The sequence below is a fragment of the Chelonia mydas genome, chromosome 13 (genome assembly GCF_015237465.2).
Source record: "Chelonia mydas isolate rCheMyd1 chromosome 13, rCheMyd1.pri.v2, whole genome shotgun sequence".
NCBI lineage: Eukaryota > Metazoa > Chordata > Testudines > Cheloniidae > Chelonia > Chelonia mydas.
In genome coordinates this window covers 31,034,786-31,059,002 of record NC_051253.2, presented here as the reverse complement: position 1 = coordinate 31,059,002, position 24,217 = coordinate 31,034,786, and the positions used below count along the sequence as shown (strand labels likewise).

The following is a 24,217-nucleotide window of genomic DNA, read 5'->3' as shown; positions in this document are numbered from 1 at the left end:
ACATCTGTCTCATAGTGGGGTATGCTATAAAAACAGCATGAACACCATTTTAGTGACTTCTTACGCAAGACAGAGTCTTTCATATGAGGTCCATCAGCAGCACCCAGTCTGCAAAAGATTTGTAGTGATGCCAATTAAGACCATCAACTGCAGGATTAACCTTGGCAATAACATCAGTGATAAACTGCTATTAAGCGCTAACTGTGGTGTGACATTCTGGCCACATACTTCTGTCCTGCACTGTAGTAAAAATGATTGAGACAGGTGACTTTAGAGGTCCAGAATTCATTCCTTTAGAATATTTTGAGATATACTGGAGTTCTCTGATGTCTGCCCAGGCATGGAATTAGTGAGGGTGTCTCACTAATAGCCATCTACATACTTCAACCCCTTGTAGGTTGATCATATTTTCAAAGTGAAAAGCTGACACTATGGAGGGGAAAAGGGTCACGGGGAAGAATTTTGGTGGAGGACAAAAAGTTATTGGGAAGTTGTCTTCTTCCTTCTCCCCCATTCAGAATGAAAAAAAAGGGACACTTTATAGTAAAGAGCAAGATGGGAGAACACAGTATTTACCCATCTCCCCCCTTTGCTGTTCTCTTCTAGTTCCAATCTCTCCCTGTCCAGTTTACCTCTCCTCCCCCCATACACCAGTAAACCTACCACCTAATTCACTCTTCACACACACACACTCTGCCAACACAACCCACTCCCCTCCTGTCTCAGAATCAGGCTAGCCCAAAGGCTAGTGCTCCCTGTGCTAACTACTCCTTCCTCTACTTACAGCCCACACGCCGCAAGGATTCCAGGAGGTGCATATGGCTGCCGACAGCCCAGTTCTCTGCAGCATATTGTCAGAGAAAACCTGTATTTTCTAATGAATTCCTTCCCCCTCAACTGGAGGTGTTTTGCAGGGATAGGAGTATCCCCCCAGTAGTGGCATGTACTGCACCCTGCAGTACAGCCACCATAGTACCTAGTTGTGACATTATTGATGGGTCTTAGCTCCATTTGGCCCTAACAAACAGTACGTGTCACTGCATCTACTTAGAGCAATACTAGCTAGTCTCACAATAAGGTGAAATATCCCAATATTTCTAAATATCCCTGATTTAGTTGGGGATTGGTCCTGCTTTGAGCAGGAGGTTGGACAAGATGACCTCCTGAGGTCCCTTCCAACCCTGATATTCTATGATGAATATAAAATGTTTAATTTGTTTGACTGATAACTCTAAGATGGTGAACATATTTCTTTTCATTTGGTGTTCACTGAGGAAGAAAAATCAAGCTAAGTTTGGGTGAGTAAAGTTTAATATTTATAAAGGTACAAAAGATATAGTTGTTGCACAGTATAAAATCTTTGGCTTATTACTGGTATTATAGTAGCAACTAACAAGGATCAGAGAGACCCATTGGACTACACATTAATGAAAAGTATAGGTACAGGAAAGGAGATGCCACACCACCTCATAAAGCCAGGCCAAAACACTGGGCAGGTACCGTATTTTAACAGCAATTACTGCTTATGCCAATGCCTTTTCTCTACCAGTATGCCCCTCATATCTGTATTCTTCCATTATACAGGAGCATCAAGATTTGGAATGATAACTTTAATGTTTCAAGAAGGTAAAGTGTAAACCAACTATTGTTTTTGCTCTTATAGTTTTTTTAATTGTTTGAAATAGCCGGTCCTCATTTTGCTTTCATGAACCAAACAGGAGGGAGACAAAGTCGTACTATCTCGAGTTCCACCCCTTCAAGACACTAAAATGAGATCCCACTCAGTGGTCTGTGCAGGACTTCAGGATACACTCACCCTACTCCTTTCATGCACTCTGACACCAGGGAAAGAATTAATGTTGAAATATTCTTACTTTCAAAATTAATCACCCCACTGAGATGAATAGGGCAGTTCACATCTTTTGGAGCTCTCTCACATTGCCTGCAAATCAGTATATTACTGACTTTGTATAAACAAAGGTTAAATAAATTTAAGTCAGTTTCTGCATCAGTTTAATTCAATCGAGTTAAACAGATGCACTTTTTTAGTAATGACAAATTCTACTCTTGGTTCAGTTTGAAGTGGTCTTCGCAGCCATAAGGACTACAGACTTAAAATTATTCTAAAATGAAAACTCTGACCTTAGAGCAAAAAATGACAGCTATCTTAACAAAAAAGTACCCAGTCTCCAAAAACCAGCCTCTTTGTTAGGGGAACGAAGAGTGATGTCACAAATTGTCTCTCTCCCTCCTTAAGAATGAGCATGCCCATCTGCCTCAGCTGTGAGTAAAGAGAATTGCTCCTCAGTTTAAATGTTTGTGACATTCAAATCTGCCAGAGATCATGCCAATGTTCTCCAGCAAAGAGAGGGGAATTAGGACCAAATTTCAGGTATTAAATTTAAAAAAGGTACATTTCTACGAACTCCAAAAGGTACACTTTTAGATATATGCTTTAAAGTCTTTTTATTTAAATATAATACTAGTCAGTGTGGCAAGTTTCCCTACAATATTTTTTTATACACAAACTGTGTCTGACCTGGGACAAAATAGAATAGGGGGGAAATGATGTTGACGATTCTTTAAAAAAAAAAAAAAAAAAAAAAAATCAAAATTGTGTTAATCTTTAAGAACAACCAACATCCAGGGCAGGATTTTCAAAAGTGCTCAGCAATGGCTTAACTGCTCCCCCTGAAGTCAATATATTTTATCCTTTACTTAATGGAAGCAGATTTAGGCCAATGATGAACTCTCATGAAAAATAGACCATGTGGGATTTTCAGAGCGTACACTTTTACATTTTAGATTACTATGTTAAATAGCACCCATATTAACTAGTCTTTCACTTTTGTTTGTTTTGCTTTCTAGTTCTCATTTACTTGCTCAATGCTGCAATATTTAGATTGTATTAACTGCAGGGCTATGTTTATATTTAAAGAAAATTCTATTCTGTTTTTACAAAAATATATTAACATCTCTACTAATCTTATTAAAGCTTACATGAAGAAAGCCTAAATTTGGGACTAAACTTGACCAGACAGTGTCCCTTTAACCAACTTGAAGACAAAAGCATTCAATTCCCTGATCTGCCACTGATTTGAGAAAGTGTCAACAGCTCAAGTCACCCTCCTCCACCTGGCTTTATTTTTGAAGCAGACTCATAATACAGTAACTCCTCACTTAAAGTCGTCCTGGTTAAAGTTGTTTCGTTAAGTTGATGTTCTATTAGAGAACATGCTTGTTTAAAGTTGTGCAATGTTCTAACGCCTTCCGCCAGCGCAGACCTGCGGGCCCCAAAGATCAGCACCTCCCCTCTCCCTCAATCAGCTGTTTCATGGCATGCAGGGAGGCTGGGAGGGAGGGGGGATGAGCGAGGACGTGGCATGCTCAGGGGCGGAACTAGGCTGGAACAGGTGGAGTGGGGCCTTGGGAGAAGGGGTGGGGTGAGGGCAGGGCCTGGGGTAGAGCCAAGGGTCAAGCACCTCCCGGCAGTTTGAAAAGTCAGTGCCTGTGGCCCCAAAAGCCTATGGCTGTCTCCAGCTATGTAGGGATCTAGATGCCCAGTGCCTCTGTGTTGTCCCCCGAATGTACCATGCAACCTGGCAGATTGGTTCCCTTAGGGGACGACTGGTCTCCCGGGCACTAACTGGAGCAGGCATTTGTGTAATCTGCTGCTCAGAGGCTAGCAGACACATCCCCACTGGGTGCTAGGGAAGGATGCAGCAGTGTCACTTTCTGTGTGCTAGTGATGAAGTGAGCTGTAGCTCACAAAAGCTTATGCTCAAATAAATTGGTTAGTCTCTAAGGTGTCACAAGTACTCCTTTTCTTTTTGTGAATACAGACTAACATGGCTGTTACTCTGAAACCTTTCTGTGTGCTGCCGCTTGCCTGCTCTGCCTGGCTCCCATGTGGAGCCCAAACCCGCAGAGCTTGCATGGGGAGGACTCCGCAGGCCTAGGAGTGGGGGTGTTGTTGACCCAAGCCCTCACCAGAACTCTGGGGCCAGAGGATTTTCACTTACCTAGTATCAGCTGAGAGTCAAACCACATATAATGTCTTTTGGCTGGTGAAATTTTTTTCCCTGGAACCTGAACACCCCCCCACACCCCATTTACATTAATTCTTATGGGGAAATTGGATTCGCTTAAGATCGTTTCACTTAAAGTTGTATTTTTCAGGAACATAACTACACCGTTAAGTGCGGAGTTACTGTACTTACCCAACCTCAGTAAAACATTAAGATCCTCAAATGAAAAGCTCTAAGTAAATGTAGTGCTAGAAGAAAGGCTCCACTTATTCCATGGCAAACTGAACCTAAATTCTGCTGGAATGGTAGCCTGGAAATTCTAGGACAGCTTTACTTATATTTTAAAATGGAGATTTTATTAAATTAGTTATGAAAATAAACTAAATAGCTGCTTTTTAGAAACATGATGGGACAGCATTAATGACATTCAGCTTTCATTGTACAGCAGCAGATTTTTTAATTGCCAGTGCATATCACTGTAGTGACTGTCAGAAGGGGGCACAGTTGTGGCTTTTGCCTACCTCAAATGTATAGAATGGAACACATTAGTATCATGAGACACAATATCTGGATGTTTCTACCAAAATAATAATGAACTAATGAAGACAGTTAGGTGGTCATCTTTACATTTCAGAGTTAAACCTTCCACTGAAATGAATATGGGCACTGCACACCCTTCATATGTATTGTTTCAAAGCAGGGAACATTGCTTTAGTTAAACTATCCACAAGAGTTAGAAACATTTTTTAAATAAACGCTTAGATTCTGGAGCAAATTTCAGCAACTATGGAACAGTCCTGATTGAAAGTTAAAAGATCAAGTAGAAGATATTATCACAATGAGAGCCTTTTAAGTTTCTGAAAGCTAGACAAAAAACTATGAATTTTTGATGGGAAGGGGCGGGGGAGGGGGGGAACAGTTCAAAATTTCACGCAGTTAGCCAAAGAAGTTTTGTTTGTCGTTTTTATTTTAACTAGTATAGACTTCGATTGTACTTTCAGTTTCCACCCAAACCTGCCTTCAATTTTGGTTGAATATTGGGTTTCTACTGATGTGGAGAACAGCTGTATCATGAAGTTTTCAAGTAACCATTTATATATATTCTATAGTGATAGGTCCAAAAGGCAAAGCGTGAAAAGCAAGAGGACTTTGGTAGGAGAAGATTCCTGTATTCACTGCATTATGTGTCAGATCCTACACATCTTCTATTGTAGAGGCTAGAGAAATTGTACTTTTCATCCACTGTCTTCGTTGCAGAGTTTTGTGCTGCACAGCCTTGGAGTCAGCCAGGAGAATACTCATTAAACCCTATTCCCAGAGCTGTAGTAACTCCATAGTGAACTAATATACAAATGATGAAGTGAGGAAAGGCCACAGTAGTTTATAGGTAATAAGAAATGAGGAAAATAAGTTTCCAAAGGGGGAAACATAAAACCATCTTTTCACTTTCAAATGGGTATTCAACTGAAGGATTATAAAAACTGAGTTGGTGCAAGTCAATCTTCTTAAGAGGAAGTATCTTTTACTGGGCTACAAAGCTTATTTTAGTACATTTGGGAAACATCTGGGAACTACATTTGCAAAGGACCATTTCATATACAACATGAGGACATGCCACAATTTGAAAGCAGAGAAAACAAGCAAATTTAAGTTCAGATCTATGATGCCGTAAGGTCCCTAGAAGTAGCTACCTTGTTTCATTCCCCTCCCCCCTGCAAAAGAAAAAAACGTACACAACATTGTTCCACAGGGACTGTTCCCATTAAAAAAATTGAGGGTCACCACATACAGGAACCTGCAGAGACAACTTTGCCAATGTAGAAAATGAAGGGTGTAGGCTAAACCATCCATTTTGACGCACATGAACCACATGTTGAGACACACTGGAGCACTGAGAGAGAGAAGTGCATTAAAACAAAGGAGAGGCAAGCTTATAAAACTATAATTACCAGACAATTCAATATTCAGACTCAAAATGACGGAAGACCTGAGACAAGAACATCCAGATGCAGCGGGTGGGAAGTATTCCCCAGAACATGGAATTTCAGGCCCTTTTCTATTGGGGGGAAAAAATAAACCCTTGAGACCTACTGAGTCAGGAAAATCATCTCTATGGAAAGGAGCTACAGCACATTCACCAGAGCAGACACCAGGAAGGAACAGTGCAGGAGAAGAGCCACAAAACTTACTTATGGAGAGAATACTAGCAACTGATAAAGATTTTTCATTTTGAGGGAAAATCCTTAAAGGGAAATAACTTGAAAACTATCTTACAATTTTGTGCCTACCTAAAACGGAAAGGTCTTATAACTAGAAATAATTAGAAAAAAGTTTTCAAGTTTCACTTTGTGCATGACACCATTTAGCGTACAGTCACTTTCCCTGTTCTGCTGATGGCTAGTTGTACTCCCTTTTCATGCACTAGTATGACATCAAGCACTGCTCTGTGCATATGAGGTCCCCATCACTATTCTTCAAGGCCCTGCAAGAGTGTTTTCCAGTAGCAGCTAAACAAACTGAAGAGGCAGCAGGCAGGAGCTTGCAGGGGAGGGGGGAGAGGGGTGGCTTGTTCTCAGACTTGCCCACTTTCCGTTCTGAAAGCTCCGTTTTAATAAACGAGCAGGAGAGCAGAAAACCCGTTTTTAAAATCATGTACGTTATCTAAAGCATGAGCAAATACTTTAGAAAAGTCAATTTAAAAAAAAATCTCAGTTTGACAGCATCTTTTGAGTTTAAATATAAATGTTTTCCAGATGTTAGTCCAGCTACTGAGTCTCACTAAAAATAATTAACTAGAATCAAGCAATCTTACTGCAGAGGACATAAAGACTGCAGACTTCCACCTACACTAAATTCCAGATTTGTATAAAAAAGTGAAGTCCTTTGATTCTGGACTTCAGTCGTTAACTTTAAGAAATTAGAGAGGAAACTCCAACACAGAATTTAAAACCAAATGAATCAGAATTGATATGGAATTAATAAAAGTGTTTATTATGGTAACTGAGATGAATTTGTTCTTTGTTAAGAACTCCATACCCTATTCTACAAAAAAAATGCCACAGAAATATACATAACAGCTATTGGATAAGATTTCTTTCACGTGTTCTTAAGAGAACACAAGTAAACTGCAGTCAAAATAAAGCAAAAAACTCTTGATCTATTTGTGGAATTCTCTCAAGAGCTCAGTGTAATCTGGCATAAACTCTTGTTGGTTTACCCATATCCCTCCCTGTTCCGGATAAACTCTGAGGATGGACATTTGTGTGTGTAAACCTATTATGAAAAGGATACTCTTGCTCTTATTTTACTGTAAAGGACATAACCTTCAATTTTCTAAACCAACAGAACCCCAATCACTAACATTTAGATTTTTTTAAATGACAGTATTCCTTTATTAATAAAAAGTTTTAGCTTTCCCAAAATACGATTTGTTGTGCAAGGAAACATTCTTTCCTGGAGTATTAAAAGCAGCAGCTTTATTTTTTTAACTTGTTTATTAAATAAGACTACTTTAAAAACAGAAAAAACCTTAGATTTAATATCATGGCACCTGCTAGCAACAATTCTTCCCTGTCAATTATAAGCCTCTTTTTAAATAAGGTGTTAATAAAAATATAATTACACACTGTTGAACTTGTTTACTAATAAGCCCAAGATTCATATTTTCTAATTAATTGCCATATTTTTACACATGATAAATTTTTCTGAGTGATAATTTTACAAGTTGAAGGGACACAGATATTTAGACCCTTCCGACTAATAACTTCTGTTTTTATGGTTTCAAATTAGCCAAGGTAACTGACAAGCAGCACCTACTGTTAATAACTAACGTCCACTAGGCTGCCACCATCATCTACCAACCTCTTACTGTTGCTAGCTACCTGACACCTGTAAGCTCAGATTTTTTTCTGTATGAAGTTTAAGTTATGGATAAATAGTATCCTAAATTTTCATTACCTTGATTTTAACAGTTTGGGACAGTTTGTCTAACATGAAAAAGTTGCTATGGCAACTTGGTGTATGACTGATATTTTCAATTAATTTTAGCTCAATGCATACTTTACACTAGCTTTAAGAAATTAATATATTTAACTACTGTAAAAGTGCACACCTACAGTGTTTATACAAAATATACCTCAAAACTCTCTAGGCAAATAGGATTTCTTAATATTTATGGAGAAATCCACAGATTTACTTACAAGTATATATTTTACACAGATATATTTACTAACCCATTACACTAAAGGACAATGAGCATATCAGCTGTTTGGCAAGATGCAGAACAGAAAACTCAAACCCTTCTTTAGAAAGTTCCTCTTCCAAATACAACACATTTACATAAATTTTTGTAAACAGAATTAAAGCTTTTACAAATGCACAACTTATGAAACAGCTTTACAAATCTTTAGACCATACAGAAAATTAAAAATAATCAGAAAATGAAAGATTTCCAACACAAACCTGCAGCTTGTTAGAAAGTCTGAAGGAACATGTGTACAAGCATGTTTCACAGTGAAAGCAATATCTAGAGTATTTTGAAACGTATACCAAAAATCCCACACCCAAATACCAAGAGGAGCAAGATGCACAGCACTGTATTAAATCTTAGATATACAAGGAATCAAATTCCAGATAGCAGTAGTTTAATTACATTTCACAACAAGAAATGCTTTGTTGTGATTCATTCAAGCTTGAAATACAGTTACCACCAGTTTCTGCAAGCCACATACTAATAAATTCTTAATTCAATTAATTCTGTGAACAATGAAGGCAGGGTTTCCTTTTCAATATTTTTATTCTAGTATGAAATATGAAGAAACAGCACCCAAATAACTGCAATATAATATGAAATTTTAATAAAAATGTACTGTTTGAAGAACAGAGCAAAACTGAAAAAAATAAACTGAAAGACTTATTTTGTCTCCTATTCAAATATCCCATCTTTCTGACATCAGTAACAGAACTTTCAGCCTTTCAAAGAGGAAAAAAAATCTGCTGTTGAAACAATATCCCCAAAGACTGTTAAAATGCATAACATGAATGTTCAGAGACAGTTTTATTAACAGGAGGCTTAATTTTAAACAGTATATACAATCACATCACTTTTCCATAGTCAGAGAGCATCACCTAGTGATCTGTCAAAAAAAAATTATACTCATGAATTACAAAAGCATCTGTGTAATGCAACCACCTCTTTATTGTAGTACACCTTTATACAATCCTTCCAAAAATTCCTGTACTGTGAAATCCTCTCAGGATGTAGTGTTGCACAGGCTTTCAAATCTCTCCTATACACCACATGAATAAAACTGTTGCCACTTGCACCTCTAAATTATGCCAGGCTACGTACTTCAGTGTTCCATGATATGCAACACTAAAAGGCACCATTTTTCTTCAACCAACGAACAGAATAGTTTATAGACTGCTGTGTTTAAGTACAATGATTTGCAGGGAACAGTGGGATTTTCAGACCAAGAGAAGAGTCTGAATTTTTTATAAGCTAAGTGTAGACAAACTGCGAGTTCTATTTTTCACTCTTCTGTAAAATTGCTTTCTGATTCTCTATTCTCCATTAAAGGCTTTACTGCACAGTAAAGAAAATGGCAATTCTTTACTGAACTGGAATTAAACAACATAACTTTATTGAAAAAAATACACAATAACTCAATGAAAGTAGATTCAAGTTTTTGGGAGAAAATAAAATTTAGTCTCTGAAGTGTCTCATAACAATATTCAGAGTCACTGGTAATTTCAAAAATTTCTTTCATATGTTTTACACTATTCTTAAAACTTTAACTGGACTCCAATATTCTAGTAATATTAATCCCTTTGGTTCTCTTAAATGCGACATTCCATGTGAGACGTTCCAGAGATGTGAGAACTACAACATTAAATATCCAAACTAGTGCTGAAAATCCTATCCCAACTGATTTATGTAATCCTAACAAATCAAGCTACTTAAACAATGATGAGTGTTTTCTAGTTGTTGCTTGTATGGCATCAACTTTATAATTCATTTTTAAGTAAACAGTCAACTCAATATATTTGAGGTTATACCTACACTTATGTGGCAAAAGTCTTATTCTGCACAGTTTTAAATGCAACAATAAAAATAACTAAAGGTTATTCCACAAAGAACAGCTTGAATTTTACAGAACAGTTCTGCTCATATGCATAGGAATTAGTTTGGTAGACACATCAGCAATGTGCATAATTTGACTGTTCACATACAGCAAGAACCTTTGAAAAACAATAAAGGTACATACACAAAACAGTTAATCTGTGTACACTGAGAATTCATTCAGTTGCAAAGTAAATTCAGGATTTTAAACAAAGCTTTGACCTGTAACAAAGCAAATTCAGCCAGCTTTTAACCAAATCTAGGAATAGCTATCTTGTTTTACAGTGGCTTGCAATAGCACCCACTCACTGACTTCATCTTAATACATAACTACTTCCCTTATCCAAAACTACATAAAACCAATCTAGATTCCTTGATAAGCATTATGTGGCCAATTCAGCTTTAGCAAACTTTTTCTATTGGTGTATAAGAATCTGTCTCTCTTCTCCACACAGCCGTACTGGGAAATTCACTGCACACTTATCCTTGCAGTAATTCTTCTGTAAATGGTTAAACCAGTGCTCTGCCTTATCAAAACAAATTTGTTTGCAATTTAAACAATCCACAGGTTCTACCCTGGAAATACTATAAAAACAATCTGGATGAATTAATCACAGCACTATGAATATCTATTCTACAAACATTTTATATGAACAGCTACCCTAAAACAAGTTTGACTTTTCTTGAACCTATAGGTCTGTCATTGAGATCAACAACAGCTGCCATTGCTTCATCACGAGACTCAAATGCAACCATTGCTTCTCCTGTGGGCATACCTTTTTCATTGTACTTTAAACACACAGAACCTGGGATCACTTGGTAACCATAAAAAAAATCCAAAATTTCATCCACTGATACCGTAAAAGGCATGTTTTGCACTTTAATGACAGTTGGCCCTGGCTTTCCAGAACCTGTTCCAAAACCAGGGGGTCCACTAATATGTAAGTTTCCTGGTCCAGGTCCAAACCCTGGAGGTCCACTTAAATGTCCAAGACCACCTGCAATACCAGGAGGGCCACTACCAAAGCTAGGAGGCCCACCTAAATTACCAGGCCCATTCCCGAAGTTTTGAGGTCCCCCTCCAAAACTTGATGGTCCACTCAGATTACTAGGACCACTCCCAAAAACTGGGACATCAATACCGGCACCAGGTAAACCACTACTTCCAACTGAAGGCATTCCTGGTCTAGAATCACCAAAGCCACCTATTCCTGGTGGTGGAAGAGGGGGACCAAATGTGTTAGACCCACTAAAATTACTGGGAAAATTAAACGGAGGGCCATTATTTGCATCTTTTGAGTTACCACCCATAAAGGAATGCTCATCACCACCAGCATTTTGCACTCCTGGCATTGCTGCATTCCCTTGCATTGGCATTTTCAGCAACTTCTTCCCTTGGGATGGTGGATTTCTCTCAATTTCTCTCATTTCTTCTAAGGTGATAATACGTAAAATAACATCTCTTCCATTCAGCTTTTTACGGTGGAGGCGCTCTGACTTACGAGCATCATCTTCTGTTTTGAACTGAACCAGTGCTTGTCCTAAACCTTGCCCATTGTTATCAACAAGAATTTGTACAGAGTTTTCTTCCACTGACAGTCCCTCTAGAAACTGAAGGATTTCCATTTTTGTAATATTGTATGGAATATTTGATATATGTGCACACAACTTTGGTGGGCCTGTTTCTCCCTCAGTATTCATCATGACCTCTCTCTGATCATAGCTGAAGTTCTGCAATCTTTTCCGAATCATGTCTATCTTTTCTAACATACCCTTTTTGGTTATGGGATGAACTTGAATAAAACGGTTCCCTATGTACTGTTTATGATGACACAAAGCTGCCTTGTAGTCAGCTTCATTCCTGAACTCAACAAAGCCTTCACCAATTGCTTTCCCATTGGGTCCATAAGCTATATAAATACTGTCTTCAACAATATCTAACTTTTTAAAGAAATCTATCACATGTTTGTTCTCTGATTCAAAGGGAAGACCTTTCAGATAAACACAGAAACCCTGCTCATGAGGAGATCTTGACCGTGACCTTTTCTGTCCACTAGGAGATTTGGACCTAGAAAGCGTCTGCGGAGGAGGATGGGTTTGTCCAGTAGGACCCATGGTTTGCTTGAAAGTTATATGACCTCCAGCAGACACCCACTGTCTCTCTGTTGCAGGACTAACTTCAACATAGCGCTGAATCATCAGCATTCTGTTTCGCTTCAGTGCTTCAAAAGTATCTTGAGGAGAGAAAAACTTAACTAGTCCATTTCCATTATTTCGGCCTACGTGATCCTTCAGCATATGTACTGCATCCACACGGAGCCCATGGAAAAAGTCTTTCACATCAGATTCTGTTGCAGAAAAGGGCATTCCATGAACACTGACATACAAGTCATCTGGATTGATAGAATGAGGTTTCATACCACTTTGAGAATTCATCTGAATAGGATTTACAGGATTCATAGGACCCATAAACAATGGATTCAAGCCACTGTTCATACTCATTGCTGTTCCAGACCCATTCATTCCAGTAGGTAAAGGTGCTATGGGTGGAGGATTCATAGGAGGCATTCCTGACATGGGAGGCATAGGTGTCATTGGTGGTACAGGAGGAACAGGGGGTATTGGTGGTACAGGGGGAACAGGGGGCAGCGTAGGTACAGGAGGCGGGACAGGTATGGGGGGAATAGAAGGCATTGGTGGCAAAGATGGCATAGATGGGATAGGAGGAATTGGTGGAGGTGGTACTGTGTTCATAGGGGATGCTGTGCTAGGTATAGTTGAGCTAAACGTTGGGCTACCAAAGGTAGCTCCAAGATTTGGTGGTGCAGTTCCCATACTGGCAGTTGAGAATGTGGGTATGTTTTTGTTGCTTTCATGCACAGAAGTAGCTGCAGTTACTACACTAGGAGAAGGATTGTTAAAATTAGGTACTGTAGTAGGTAAGTTTACCCTACCACTCATTCCAGAACTAGGCGGTGGTCCAGACCTGCTAGCATTAGCTGGTGGCATGTCTAAATTGGCAGTTTCAAAACGCCTACGACTAAGTTCTATCATGTTTTGCATTTCAGTTTTACTGCTCAGCAACAGCGTTACTTTTGACCCTTTAATGGTACCACCTGTGCGCATCATACCAAGCCTTGCATCTTCATCAGTGGCAAAAACGATGAAAGCCTCACCCAGTTCACCCCCTACAATATGCACGCCCCCATCAGGAATGGTCAATCCAGAGAAGAAGTGGCGAATGTCCATGGTCCCCGCCACAATCGGGAGACCTTGCAAGCGGATGACCACAGCCATGCTGCGCTGAAACAACACACACCTGCAGATGAGAAAAGGCAACGGCTATGTCAGACTACTGTTTATGATACCACGTATTTACCTACAGACACCATCTACTACATTGTTTACACACTCCTAAAGACATCTTGAAAATTAAAGCATGTTTAAGTTCTAGACTTTTATTCAAATAAAATATTAAACATTAACAACACAAGATTAACTCAAGGTTTGCACCAAAAATTGCAAAATAATCTGTTAAATCAAGATTTTAAAGGAAAGTCAGCCTGAGACCCAAATAAGTGTCAATACAAAAACCAAGAATGAAGTTAAATCAGAACTGTTACTTCAGATGGTTCAATATTTAGTGGAATGTACAAAAAAATTAATGTTTCAGCTAAGCAATTGAACTTCAGCGATCACATGCAGAAAATGTACCGCACACCTTGAATCTTGGAAGACTACTGAAACAAGAAGACACTTTTGTATACTTAAAAGACTCGTGCTCTGACTGAACAGAAAAAGTGCAATACTATTGAATAAAGTTTAAGACCTTCTCTTTTGCACAGATCTTAACTACAAAATCTTTACAAAGAGAGGGAAAGGAAATCAGTAGGAATCAATCATAGCCTTAAATTTAGCTTGGTCAAATTTTTAATCATAGTTTTCAATTTCTTTTTATTTTAAACAGCACATTTACCGCCCCCTACCCCAAAAACAAGAGGGGAGGGGGGAGGTTAAGTTTTTTGGGACAAGGACTATCTTCCTCTGTGTTAATGCAGTACCTACCACAATAGGATCCCAATCCTAACACGACCTTTGAGCCTTACCCCATATAAACAATATGCTTCCAGATACACTTTATTAATGGAACTTGCCCCAGAACTACAAACTCCATTATTTAAAACTGGTTTATAAACAGTATTTTCCCAACTTTCACTTGCTGCCTAAAGGCAAAGCCTGCACAAGGCCTAATGATCTGTGGATCAGAACCAGGACATGGGCACAGCTATATGGTATCCCAGGTGACTGTAATTATGTAAACCTTAAGGCCAAGATTCTCAAAGATGAGTGCCTAAAGTCAGACCCACTAACTCAATGGCTTTACATTTTCTAAGTTTTCAACAGTTTCCACTGACTTCAATAGGAAAACTGGGTGTTCGCCACTTTTTTAGAATTAGGCCATTTAATTGGGTGCCTAACTCTGGATTTAGAGGCCTAATTCATTTGTTAATAAACTTGACCTAAATCTTTAGCCATTTCCATCCTTCCTTCTCCCTTTAGGCCTGTCCAGACTAGGGAAATACCAGCATTTTAAAATGGTGCCTAAGCATCTAGTGTAGACAGGAATTAAGACCTTTAAATATGTGTTAGCAGGTTGAGATCAACTCTAAGTTCACCTCCTAACCTACACAAGATAAATGATATTTAAAAGCAGTGTGAATGTTTTTAAAACACTATTTTCCTAATCTATTCTGGACCTTAGAGCTAAAGGTCGATGTCAGTGGCAAAGAGAAATAAATTTCTACCTCTCACTGTGGGCCATAACTCATATACCAGCTGGAGAAGGATGGGGCCACAGTGCAGGCTGTGAATCATACTGATAGTGAGGGACAGTCTGCATTGTCATCACTCCTTAGAAGTGGTCACCCTTCCCACCGTACCACTGGGGGTGGTACAGGCTACACAGTGAAATGTAACCTTGTGCTATGGTTTTTAACTTGATTAGGAAGAGAGATCAAGGTTAGGTTGGAGTTGGCTAATGCTCATTAGTTAAGCCCAACTACTTTGCTACTATAGACAAAAGGCCCTAGGATATAAAGGTGTTATGTTAACATGCATTATAGCTAGGTTCCCTCTTGTCTTTACCCAGTTTTGCAAGTGTAAAAGGCAGAGTGTCTTGTCTAAACTAGACTTAGAACGATAGTTAGCATGTCAGCTAGGACATGCTTACATTTTTATCTTAAATCTCCAGACCAAGGCCACAAGTAAAATATGTTAACCTCAATTTAACTAGTTGAGGTCAACCATGGAGGAATTTTAGGTTTGACCTCATCCTGCTAAATCTAGACAAAGGGAGTTAACCTGTGTATACATACACCAGGAAAAAGTTTAGCTAATTCTGACCTAATTTCAAACATCTTAGTTTTCCTCAAGTTATTTCCTAATCTAAACAAACACTTAGCAGGAGGATAAGGTTTCAGTGCTTTAGATTTTCCAAGCCTACCCCAATTCCCTGATTCAGAAGCCAGTTTATTGTCCCGGGTAGTTACCAGCATCTTCCTTCACCTGATCCTCTCCTCCCCTAGAATCCCATTAGCTCCCTCATTAAGCAATGAAAGCCCGTTCAATACTTGGATGAAAACCTCTGAAAACTCCTATATGCCACAGTAAGTGGTGTTAGATATCCATAAGGGAATTAAAAACCAGATGAGCTTCTGCAGCATTAGGAGGCAATGTGCTACCGAAGATGTCACACCAAAGTTGGATGTAAAACTAAAGTCCTAATCAATTGTGATCATAAGATCCCACAGCACTTTCTGCCACACTAAAAGCAATATTTCTCAGTGTACAAGTAAAATTCAAACTCAGTTACGCTTGCCTCCCTAAGTTCCCCCAGCAGTTTTGATGTAGACTTTATTCTCCAATTCCCATTCTGAACTGTTGAGTAATATTGCTGTGCACTGTTACAGAAAATTCAAAGAATATCCACATTGACACCTGGTTGAACTAAATATTCAGGCAAAACAGAAGGCTACCACCATTTTGGGGGGAAATGAGCAGTCCCGTGCATTATGGCCAACAGATCAAAGGCACCTAACTTTATGCTCTCAAGCAGCCTGTGTTTCACTCTAACTGGAGAAAGGCCATTTCTATCCTTTGAAGCATTCTGCAGTCTGCCCTTTTCCTCCCCTAATCACCATCAGCAATGGGTTTTAACATTATGTAGGCTTTGCCCCATTCCTAATTGGCATTAGAAGTGTGGCTGCCCCCTCTGCTTCCTGTCTCCTTAAAGGCAACAGCAGAGATATTAATTACCTGCAACAAGCAGTGCCCTACCTACTATACTGGTACACTATCTGCTGTGCTGCTGCTCTAGCTTTGGTTACATTTTGGTACCAGAATTTCCTAGATTGAAGGGACTGAAACTGCTAAGGCAACAGAAAATGTGACCTAAATAAAGTGGAATACATGAAAACATATTGGTATTTACCAATAAGAAAACACTTTCTTCCACAGAAATACCAAGCGTAATTGTAAAGGAAGATATATTCACCACCCTTTAAGTGAGTATTTTTTAAAAGTAAGTCTCTTTCCAGTCTTTTGGTAAAATATATTTTTTAAACTTTTGGAATGTGTTTAGTTTGGCCATTTGTCTCATTTCAATACTTTCTAGAAGTCTTACAACATGTTTTTTAAGTTTATAGTAAAAAATCTGAAAATTAAATTTGTTTGCTCAACCATTTTTCAAGGGTAATGGTATAATTTTCTTCTGAACAGCAGAAGTGTTTACATCACAGAAGTAAACCATTTGTCAAACCCTGTATTACTCAAAAACTGCTATGATTTCTACAATAGCATGTTAGCATTTAAAACTTTTTTGTTCTCCGTTTTAAAAAGGAAGTGTTATCCACGTAATTTTAGGGAAACATAAATTTAACCGATCCTTAAATAAGGCTACAAATCTCCAAAACCAGTGATTTCTAATGAAAATCCTTACAAATTTAAGGAAAGCAGCATTACTGAACTGTTATAAAAAAGGGAATTTGTGCTTCACATCACAGGATAAAATTCATATTAGAAGGACATGATGCTTAAATACATGCCAAAATTACAAATATTTAACAGGAAACTATTTTTAAAAAGCTAGGGGCCCAAGAGTGTCCATATTACAGCACTGATTAGTTTTGAAAATCATGTAATACAACCAACTAAGGTATTCAGGAACTCCAACTTTTAAATGTTAAATATTAAGAGACATAAGTCCTCAGCATTATCTGCTACGTAAAGAGATTAAACTTATATATTTGTATCATTTTTACTCATATACCCTCAAAAATCACACGTTTTTCCACTACTTATTTTATCCTCTGTCAAATTGAAAACACTGACTTTTTCATAATGACCTCCTCAAGGATACACCAGGAGTGTCACAATAATGGATAAGAGCATTAACTGCTGACAAATAAAAATGTTTACACAAAAAGGTGATTTGGATGGGTTTTCTACTTGTACAATTTTAAGTGGTTAGTAATTACATATTTTTAGTGCAATTTATATTTTTTAATTTCTCCAAAGCAGCGGAAGATTTAAGGATGTACTTAGAATCCAAGCTACATTTCTTACTAGATATTTTAAAAAAATGTCAAACTCATTCTGTGGAGAGAAAGAGCATTTTTATTACACCAGGGGCCACGTCATAACTACCTGTGATTCAAAGAATTACAACTGACATCACACCATTTAAAAAAATACATCACATTTGCGGGGTCTCTATTTTCTCATGTATGCATGCAGTAACTCTAGCATGTTCAAACGCAGTAAGTGAATCAGAAAATTAAAGATTTGTTTCAAATGCTGCACTGCATATCTAGTTTATAATCTTGTCCCTAAGTAATCATTGGTAGGTTTCACAGGTAGCATGTCATTGAGATGACTGAGGAGTTCAGGCCTCTTCGAACTCTCATTTCAGGTTAAGACAGTGCTGTATCGCATTTGAAAGCTTATCACTGCAACTATAAGCTTGAAGCTTTTTTAAAATTATGGTTTCCATTCTGAAGACCCAATGTTTTATGGATGCCAGACAATTACATTTATTATCCTGAATCTGGCCCACAGGCCAGAAGTTGTCTAACTGCTAATAATCTGTTAATTTAACAAATTTTACTTTAGCTTGATATTTTGAAAGTCACCTATTTAGAGGGACTGGGATTCAGATTCCCAGTTCCCATTAATTTTAATGGGATTCAGGTATTCCAACTTGAAAAGTAAGACTTATGTATTACAGAAAATAAACTCTTTCTGTAATTTAAAATTAACAATCATAAATGCAGGGGTTTTTTTTAAATCACTCCTGGTAGGATCTCTTATTTGAATTTTACAAAACTGTTATAGGTAAAAAATTAAAATATTGAAAATTAAGGTCCTGATCATGCAAACACTTAACAGGTGATCGAACTTTACTCAAATGGCTAGATGCTTTGACTCAATGAGACTACTCGTGCTTGAAGTAAAGCATGTCCATAAGTGCTTGCAACATCAGGTGTTAAAACTGTATTTTTGATAAGCTTCTTAGTTCCATAACAACATCTGTCATTTCAAAACAAAACAGCTTCAATTTTAATATAAACATTTTAGAATTTCACTGTAACAAAATTATGAACTCCTAAAACCACTCTCAGGCCCAAATTCACAAAAAATAGGAGCCTATACTTAAGCTCTTAAGGGTAGAATTTTCTAAAGCACTTAAGTGATTTAGATGCATAAATCCCATTGATTCAAACTACAAACCGTGATGGAGCAGCATGGCCTGGTTAAAGCATTTCCAGTTCAATAGGTGATGGTTGCAAATATAGTGTGGGCTTATCAATTGTGTTCAGAGTTATGTTGTTCTCATTTTAAGGATGACAATGAGCCGAGACCCTCATCTTGACTTTTGCAGTACAGGTGGGCATTTTAAGTATGAAGTATCTATGTAAAATCTGAAATTCTACTAAAGTATAAAATCCACTTTAGCAATTTATGACTAAAAATGGAAAGTGAAGAACTACCCACATGCAAATAAAAATCTAGTTTAAATTAAAATTAAGAAATCATTTCAATTAAAAACTTATCATGTTTATCTTGATAGACAATTACTTGTATTTCCAGATTCAAAAATAACTGCTATTATCGTAAGTGTGCAACACATAAGAGGACAATATTTGTAAGTGTTATACTCTGACAATGTGTAACTTTCAGGAAGATTAACAGAAACTGGGTACACAGAGAGGATAAGAAGTAATTTAAGGCCATATGTAAAAAGCGTTGAACAGAGAAGGGACTGGAGTAACCTTTGAATTTACATGTAGTTCACAGGTATAAACACAAGTTTGGAAGGCTCAACCTAGTCCCTACTGAGTATTAATCTACAGTACCATCAACAACACACGCACGTGTCTGGCAATCCTTGGACAGAGTCTAGAAGGCAGAATAGCATTGATGCTGAAGGAAGGATTGAAGGTATCTAGCCCAAGATGTGTTAGGGGACTAATGATAGCTAGAACTGGGCAGGTAGGAGACTTTTTTTTCCCCTCCAAGGACTAGCATTCACCTGTTAAATTAGAAAAGCCTAAATACCTTATCAGAAATAAATATATCCGAGCTCTCTAAATACTGCAAATCCTAGCTATAAGAACCCAAATAGTATATATTTTACACACTGATATTTATAGCTTTTAGGAACATGCAGAACTACTGTCTGCAGCAAATACCTACATTTACAAACAGTGGAAAATTGGAGAGAGTATTCAAAACTACCATATGCTGATAAAACAGCACTACTTCAGAATATGGCAGAAAAGTCATTTACAAGGACAACATTGCCATAACAACCATTCCCAATGGGAATCAGAGCTAAAAAGCCAAACTCTGTGTGCGCGCACACGCAATTTTTACTGACCAAAATATTTTTCTACCAATTCATATATTCCACATAATTGTTAAGAATATTTCTTAACATGTAGTCAACACGCATAAAAAGAAATCTTCATGTCAAAAATCTCTTACCTGCAGAGACTGATGTTTTTTTCTTAATAAGTAGCAGAAGCCAAGCCAATCCTGTGGGCAACCAATTAAAACCAACTTTTAGACTGCAATAAAGAATAAATGGAGGCAAAAATCAATTCAGGCAACACAACAGCAGTAACGGTCCACAATGAACTGTATATTAAGGAAGTTCAGGTTTGAGACCACCACAAAGCACTGCATCATATACCAACAAGACTAAGTGTGCAAAAAATTTAAACACTTGTTAATCTCTTACACTTACATTTTGATAATTGCACTTGCTTAATTATACTTTGTTACCAAATATTAACTCATAAGTATGCCTTGGCAGAAGAATACATATAAATTAAAAGCCAGAAGACACTCATTACACAGAATTTAACATCTCAATTTTTTTCCCCCCTTTTCAGATACCCATCAATGTATCTTTAGAAGGCAAGGGTCACACCCCTGACCCCCCAAAACTCACACTGTAGAATCAAATCCTGATACTGAATAATAAAACCTTACCCAAACCATTTGTTACTAACACTATCAAGTCAATTGCTTTTTAATTCTGCACCTTCCTAGCCCCACCTAAGCAAAACAGTACCTTATGCTGCAGCTGATAAACACTTCTAGAAACTACACAGACCAACATCCTTCCAAGAACCAGCAAAAAATTTTCAGTTAAGACACATGTCAAAGTCTCATCTTTGGAAAACGCACATTTTCATATACGGTACTATGGGAACCCATGCCTTTTTGTTTGTAGTCTACAACCCTAATCTAACATGCAATACAAGAGTCAGATGCCAGTAATTTTTTGTACTCAAGATTATTAAATTTCTATTCCAGGGATCACAAGAGTGAGCAAAAAAGCTATATGGTTTTACTGGAAATGTGTGTGTATGTCTGAAAAAAAATCACTTATTAACTATTCCATTACCTAATAGACCACCTCACACAATACTCTTGACTCTCTGGAGAGTACCTACGGAAAAATATATTAAGAAAAAAAATGAGCAACATGTAATCAGAAAAAGTATGAATTAGTTGCCCTTTTCTCATGAAGTTGGACCACTGGGGGCATCTGCTGTAAACATTCAGTATTGACATGCATCCACAAACTGGCGTTAAATGTACTGCATATAATCTAGAAGAATTCACTATCAAAAGATTAAAATAAGCAGTCACATTCAAAAACCTTTCAGGAAACAGGACACCAACAGCAAAATTACAAGTGAGAAAAATATGTAAACTGAAGTCCCACAAGTTACACTTTCGATTAAAGTGACAAATATACTCATCTCCAAAACAAAGCCATGCTTTTTTATTTTAAAAAAAGAGGACTCAAGACCAGACAACCCCAAATTAGGAATCTGCTATTTGCTCCAAAGAGTGGCCAGTTTCAAAAAGTAATTTCCAATACAAAAAGATATGACATAACCTAAAGGACAGCTTTCACACAAATGTTTATCTATTTAAGTATGGATTTGGAATAGATCTTTCATGCAGAAGCAACATTTTACCAAGAAATTCCAGATAATTCAGAACATTTCCACTACACAGATCAAAAAGCATTCCAGTTGTGTACACTTATCTAGAAACCTAAAACTAATAAAAATAGGCTAAAGTAATACCGCACTAAAGATACATTATACTACAAAATACCACATTATAGTATGCAAAACCCAATAGCGTTCTTCAAATAGTCTACCACGTTTGAACTTTGTATTGTACCCATCCAGCATAATTAATTTACCATTAGCCAACATCATGATTTGTTTAGACAAATCTAAGTTATTTTCTAGATCTTGAATCAGAACATTTAAAAGAGCACATTTAAGAGCACTTTAAGTCACGAAGAGACATTATTTCATGTCAATTTGGTGCTCACAAGGGTGTTACCTCCATACACAACCAAATGAAGTAAGAAGCGGGAACTGCTTTTCCATACAGAACTGACAATTGTGATCTGAATCACCCTCATAATTCTAGATTTACACCTTTCTTGAAAAAATTCAATTCTGCCACATTCCCCATTGGTTTTGCACTGCAGACAAATATCCACTGGAGACTAGGATGTGACCCAATTTAGGTCACAAGTGAAAATAAGCCATGAGGTTCTCTAAAGGTGGGAAAAAATACACTGATCTACTTGCCTAACCCCAGCAGTGAGAGTTGGGAAGGGAAGCTTGAAGAGATACACAAGCCTAAAGGACACAAGATAATACAACAAGAACCAAGATATTTTCTCCCACAGAGAAAGAGGAAAATTCAGAGAATAGATTCATGTTTCACAGATTCCAACATCTAGTCCAACCTCCTGTATTAACACAGAATCTAGATGCATTCTTCTTAGGACCCATTTTGAAGCACATTTTCCTATATTCTACAGCACCTAAGAAAAAGCTACAGTAGTTCTGAGTACATCAACAATCTGCAGTTATGATTAAAGTAACACCAGTTTACATAAACATCTTTCATACAGTTACATTCCTTATGTTAGCGATAAGGGCATTTTATCCTATTTAAACTTCACTTTTGCCAACTCCTCCTCCCTAGTCTTTCTAGGGAAAAAACTGATAGAAACACATATTATAATTTTTCCAGCACAGCTTCCTTTTTCATCATAGCCACATATTCACTTTGGAAAAGAGCAAAAGGCTTCTTGTAAAGCTAAGAGCAAAGAGGCAATCTCCAGGTCCTCTCACTGAAAGATGCCCACAACTGTTCCTGTCCACTATCAACAGTGGATAACCCAACTGTCTCTCTAAGAGAGGCTGTAATGATTAGTTGTATTGCCTATGATTGAGAAGTGAGCCTATTCAAACCAGAATGAATTAGAGCTAAGGCATGCCAAGATCCTCTGACACATACCAACCGGTGAAACAATGTGAACCACAAAGGAGAATTCGATTGCCACAAATGCTGTAGTCAGCTCACCAAGTAAGAAGTGTTGTGCTTACACCTTGTATCCAGCTGGCCTATGAGGGTACAAACATCACCATCACAACCTAATAGTGCCATTGCTTTTATTTCTGCCCCTTCCCAAAGGCATACAAGCTTCACGTCAATTTGTTGTCACGGTCACGGCAGAGCACTCCTTGCACGCACTGAGGGAGCCATCACCCACGAGCGCCCCGAGACGCGAGCACGTTAAAGGCGAGTCAGTATCCAGCTTACTCCTGTTTCCCATCCTCCGCTCCGAGGCCCCTGGAGCCAAAGCCCCGCGCCGGGACGGGGCTCACGCTCAACAGCCCAGCGCACAGACGGGCGGAAGCCGCCTGGCTGTCTGCGAGAGGAAAACACGGCTCCGCGGCCAGGGCACTCCACGCCCGCCCGAGCGCGCCGCCTACCCCGCGCAGAGGCCGCGCAACTCGCACGGGCCGCTCCGAGCCGCGCAGCTCAGCCGGGCCGTGAGCGGCGCCCGCACCTACGGCCCCGGGCGAAAACGGAGCGCTGCGAGCGCGGGCGGAGACACGGGCACGCTGAGGCCCGCGCCCCGGTGAGGAGCAGGAGCCGCCCAGGCCCTGGGGCCTCCTCAGCCCAGTCCCTGCCCCTCCCCCCTTTGTGCGGCTGGGAGGATACGTTCCGTGCCGGGCCCGGCCCAGCCCCCCGAGACAGGGCCCTGCCGCGCGGGGAACGGGCCACTGAGGGGACGGGACGGGGCCGAGCCCGGCCCGGACGTTGCCGGTTCCTTACCGAGGAATCTGTATGGAAAAAGGGTTAGAAAGGAGCTAATCGCCGCCCGGGCCCCGCTCCCCGCGCGAGCCCAGCGCCACCGACCGAGCAGCGCCACAAAATGGCCGCCGCGGCTGAGGCGCCGCTGCGAGGGAGCGGGCGGGGCTTCAGGTGAGGGGCGGGGCCTAGCAGGAGGGAGGGGCGGTGCTCTGGTGACGCGCTCTCGCGCGCTCCGCCTCTGCCCCGCCGCAGAGGGGGCGGGCCGCGCAGCCGGCCCCTCCTCGGCCGCCGGGGACTTGCTGCCCTGCTGCAGCGCGCGGGGCGGGGCGGCGGCCGTGCGTAGCGCGCCTCGCTGCTG

At 39.2% G+C, this 24,217-nt stretch overlaps 2 protein-coding genes across 10 annotated transcripts in view; both read right to left on the bottom strand.

The window, feature by feature from the left end:
• The window catches only part of CPNE1 (copine 1), an 89,012-nt gene extending 65,001 nt beyond the window's left edge, over positions 1 to 24,011 (bottom strand). For 3 of the 9 annotated variants that reach the window (XM_037915860.2, XM_037915853.2, XM_043527474.1), the window contains exon 1: positions 23,881 to 24,011. The gene's annotated coding sequence lies outside the window, so the exon portion shown is untranslated. Of the gene's footprint in view, positions 1 to 13,325; positions 13,458 to 20,193; positions 20,277 to 23,055; positions 23,169 to 23,880 lie in introns of those variants that run through there. The other 6 variants (XM_043527472.1, XM_037915857.2, XM_043527470.1 and 3 more) reach the window with 4 other exon arrangements.
• Positions 7,397 to 13,446, bottom strand: RBM12 (RNA binding motif protein 12). Its single transcript, XM_037915852.2, has one exon. The coding sequence runs from the start codon at positions 13,444 to 13,446 to the stop codon at positions 10,807 to 10,809; it is 2,640 nt and encodes an 879-aa protein (XP_037771780.1). The 3' UTR covers positions 7,397 to 10,806.
• Positions 24,012 to 24,217: the final 206 nt, after the last annotated feature.